The sequence below is a fragment of the Solanum verrucosum genome, unplaced genomic scaffold, assembly GCF_900185275.1.
Source record: "Solanum verrucosum unplaced genomic scaffold, falcon-dt-bn FXZP01000296.1, whole genome shotgun sequence".
In the NCBI taxonomy this organism is placed as follows: domain Eukaryota; kingdom Viridiplantae; phylum Streptophyta; class Magnoliopsida; order Solanales; family Solanaceae; genus Solanum; species Solanum verrucosum.
In genome coordinates, this window is record NW_026020470.1 from 283,721 (window position 1) to 288,074 (window position 4,354).

Here is a 4,354-nt window from a genome sequence, read left to right on the forward strand (position 1 = left end):
AAAGAAAAAACAAAACCTCCTATACAGTAAATAAAACAAAACCATATTGAGAATCTACAATGCTACAAATAGAACACAACTATACGCCAATACGTGCAATTTTTGTATGATATGTTTGAACCACGGATTCGCGTAGAACATTGAGCCACCATGTGAACATGTTATATAAGTTTGATCATCAAAGCTCCCTTGAGATGGACTGGTTAATAAAAGAGCGAGAGGGAAGGGGCAGACTCGTACAAATCAAGAACCAACATCAGGAAACTATTATCTAATAGTAAAATTATAAGTAATCAAAATTCCAAGATAGTGAACAAAATAAATTCAACTAGTTTTCACACACTCACTTTCCTTTTTCCTGTCTTGTGTGTATCAATTTGTTGACGGTTTCTACTGTTCCTATCATCTATATCGTCGTCAGCATCCACAAGAATAACACCATCAGTATCATCATCATTCATTTCCATATCTATTTCATCTTTACCCTCCAAATCGTCTTCATCATAGTCATCATAATCATCCATATCCTCTTCATTTTCATCATCTGTACCAGCACCCGTGGTATGGAACTCCAGAGGTGGAGGACAATCCTCTGTTTCTGCCTTGTCCCGCTTCATCACAAGATGTCGAATGACTCTCTCATCTTTGTCAAGCATGCTCTTGAAATCATTAATCCATCTGGCTTCCAACTCAAAATTCATCAAAATGTAATGAGCTCGTGATGTTTTCTGAATCCTATATGCCAGTCTACGCATACCCCAATCACTGAATCTCCACAACCTCCCTTTCTTCTCTTTCAAAAATTCTGCATTTACAAATAAAAATTCACAAATTTCAGGGTTATTTTAGCCACCATGAAGAAACAGAAATGTAAATCACAGGGAGAAACTGCTGCTGGTTGGGAAACAAAAGCGTCATCATTTGGAGAATTAATGGGGAACAAGTGAGCTTGCTACATCCTATCTTGCTCGGACTCCTCAAAAATCTCGACGGGTGCATGTCAGATACTCCAAAAGTAGTGCATTTTGAAGAATCCAACACAGGTTCGGCAAAATTTTTGGAGAGTCCGAGCAGCATAGGCTACATCATCCAGTAGATTGGAACCACTTCTGAGATACTAGATTTTGACATGATTTCCACCATTCTCAGCTCTTCCGAAAAGGGCATGAGGTGTTATACAACAACAAACCCAGTGTTCCCACAAGTGGGGAGCTTAAAAAAAAGACTTGGTAAACTCATTTGACAGCACACAGCAAAAACCGGACCTTAGTAGAACAAATAGATGTTTGATACTCCCTCCGTCCCTTTTTAGTTGTCCACCTTAGAAATGGCACACAGATTAAGGCAACAATGATTAGCACAGTGAAGTTACAATTTTACCCTTATGACAACTTTTCACTTCAAAATTACAACCACTTACTTGAATTCAAGTGAAATAAATTGGAGGGAAACAAGATACACTTTTACAATTTTCAAGAAGTGTAAATAAGGGTATAATAGGAAAAAATTTGTTGTCCTTTCTTGATTTGTCAAAATGGACAACTAAATAGGGACAACTAAAAAAGGAAATATGGACAAGTAAATAGGGACGGAGGGAGTATATGAAAAGGGAAAGCTAACCTTGAACTTTTGCATTCACACTCTCAACCTCATCTTCACGATCCTCGTGAATCAGATACACCACTTCATAGTGTCGCACTGTACACAGCATGGAAGTCAAAAAATAGTATAAACTATTAATCGAAACGAAAACAACAAGATCCATAACAATACTATTCTTCCTGCACTTTCAATTCCATTCAGTGAGTTAATCATCCCATATAAGCAATATTAGCAAGAATTAATGAGACAAGGCATGCTACTTTAGTCAGAAACAATCTTAGCTCACGGATTGACACAAAGTTTTAGGAAAGTTCAACAAAACACAATCCAAAGCTCTCCTTCGGCTTGCATTGCTAAGCCACACAGATGTTATTGGGCAGATGACATGTTGCACAAAATCCGAAATACTAATTCACAACACATTTTTTTATCCACTAAGCAATTTATGAGAATTCCAACATAGCTATATCAATCAACTAATCAACTACTTTTTTTTTCTTTGGATGATCATGGTGTACGGGCTAGCTTTCGCACACCTCGACTGATTCCATGAGAGAACTACCACCTCCCACAAGCAACAGATACCAGGTAGACTTCATGGCTCTCAACCTCTTCATTGACTATTAGGCCACAACCTTGGGTGCTCAACTACTTGGGAATAGTGATATGAGTCCTCTATGTTTGGGTCCGTTTCATACAGATACTGGTCTTTAAAACTAGAAGGTTCTCCAAATCACACACTTATCTCTACCAAAACATAATGTAAGTGTAACCATAACAACTTAACATTATTACAACTATTTTAGTATCTCCTATCATTATGAACCCTTTGATTCCACCATCCATTTCGGAAAAAGAAATATGCACAAACCAAAGAAGACAACATATCCAGATACTATGCATAAAGTTAAGCGCTTTTCTATTTAAGATATGAAGCTCATAGAATGATCCATACTTACTCTGTTCAACATTCAGATCACTTTCCAACTGCAGATTTAGAGCCTCAAACAGTTCCTCTGCAAATTAGACTAAAAAATTTTAGTGACCTCAACCTCTAAAGAACCCACTGAAAGTAAGACAGCATTGCGCAGATAAGGGCTTACCCTCTTCAGCATCTGCAAACTCGGGTACAAGTCTACCGTCTTCTTGGACCTTCCTCTGCAGAATTTAAACAGCGACTTGTCAAAGTGATAAGGGTTCAGCTTAAATCAGTACTCACACACAAAATCAAAAGAAAATTGGACTTATCCAATGCTCTTAAGAATGAAGAGGCTCAGAGATTGTTCAGAATTGGGGACAAAACAAACCAAAATTACATATGGGTGTAAGCAAAAAGTACCTCTCTAAGGAGCACAGCTTCGGGAAAAGGACCAGTGGCTTCATCAGGTTTAGGAATAAAGCTGTGGGAGTCAGATTTCTTCTTCTTCTTGTTTGATGCTGAAACAATAACAGAGGGGGTTCGGTTGTTCTTGTGGGGAAAGTATAGGAAGAAAGAAGAGTGGCCATTTGCTGAAACGGAAGGATAACATTTACAAGGAGAAGAGGAGCTGAGCAACTTTACGATATCAGGTGAAGAGGTAAGAAGAAGGGACTCCATTTTTGGTGCAGAGGGGATAGGATTTTGATTTTTGAGCAAAACTCTTACACCAGGGTTTTACTTGCCCATCGGCCATTTATATCTATTTCACATTTCTAAATTCACTTTTTTTTTATTAAATCATTTTTTCTTAATTTTTCTTCTTGGAGATTTTGAAAATGAGTAGGACTTAAAAAGAAATTACTAGTAAAATTATTTATCTTTTTAAATTTATTTTTGATATGTCATTTAAGTTTATGCATTTCTTTTATAAAATAATAATTACTACACGTTACTTAAAAGGTGAGAGAAAAAATATGGTAACAATATAATCCTTTATCTAAGTGAGTTATGCAAGTATTAAATTTTAGAAAAAATCCTTTTGGCCATAATTTGGCCTGAATGAAAAAAAAGACATGTTCACACTATAAACTAGTTTATTTTTGGACATTTTTACCTTTTAACTTAAATATTAAATATATTCTTCAATTATGTTTCCAATACATTGAAAATGATTAATGAGATTAATTATTGATGATTTCATAGTTAAACATGGGAAAGGAACCAAAAAATTCACCAAAAAAAACATAAGTCTCACCCACTCTTCTCACTTGAAATTTTCAAGATCTAAAAAAATAAAAAATAATATATATATATATATATATATATAGTAGTAGTAGTAAAACCATAAAAAAATATATCAATTTCAAATTTTTCCCCGTTTTACTTATTTTTTTTGTTTATTTATTTTCCATTTCTTATTTCTTAATGATAAGAAATTTTTTGAAAAGTATAAAAGAGAGTAAAGTGTAGATTATCTATTTAAATTTATAATTTCTAATCGTGAAAAGATAATTTATATCTAAATTTAAATATTAAAAATTTATATCAACAACACTCAAAAATAAAATCTGAAATTGACCGAATTGGCTAAACAATTACTCTTATTTACTTAAAGGAGTTGTTGTTACGCATTGATTTCTAGAAAAAAAATTAATGATAAAATATATTTTATCCAATTATACTCAGAATGTATGTGAACAAAATATGAAGAAAACTCAAATTACCATCATGTTTCCTCTTATGTGATTGTCTTCATATCTTCGATTGCATATGAATCACATCATACACAAATAAAGACTCATTAGAATTAATTTTTATTTATTATTTTAGTAC

The 4,354-nt window shown here is 34.0% G+C and overlaps 1 protein-coding gene across 1 annotated transcript; it reads right to left on the minus strand.

The window, feature by feature from the left end:
• Positions 1-243: 243 nt before the first annotated feature.
• On the minus strand, positions 244-3,263 carry LOC125809040 (uncharacterized). The gene is made up of 5 exons (XM_049488713.1): positions 2,942-3,263; positions 2,706-2,760; positions 2,562-2,618; positions 1,621-1,698; positions 244-805 (listed from the first exon to the last, which is right to left on the minus strand). The coding sequence occupies exons 1-5, from the start codon at positions 3,197-3,199 to the stop codon at positions 336-338; spliced, it is 918 nt and encodes a 305-aa protein (XP_049344670.1). The 5' UTR covers positions 3,200-3,263; the 3' UTR covers positions 244-335.
• Between the last annotated feature and the right edge of the window lie 1,091 nt (positions 3,264-4,354).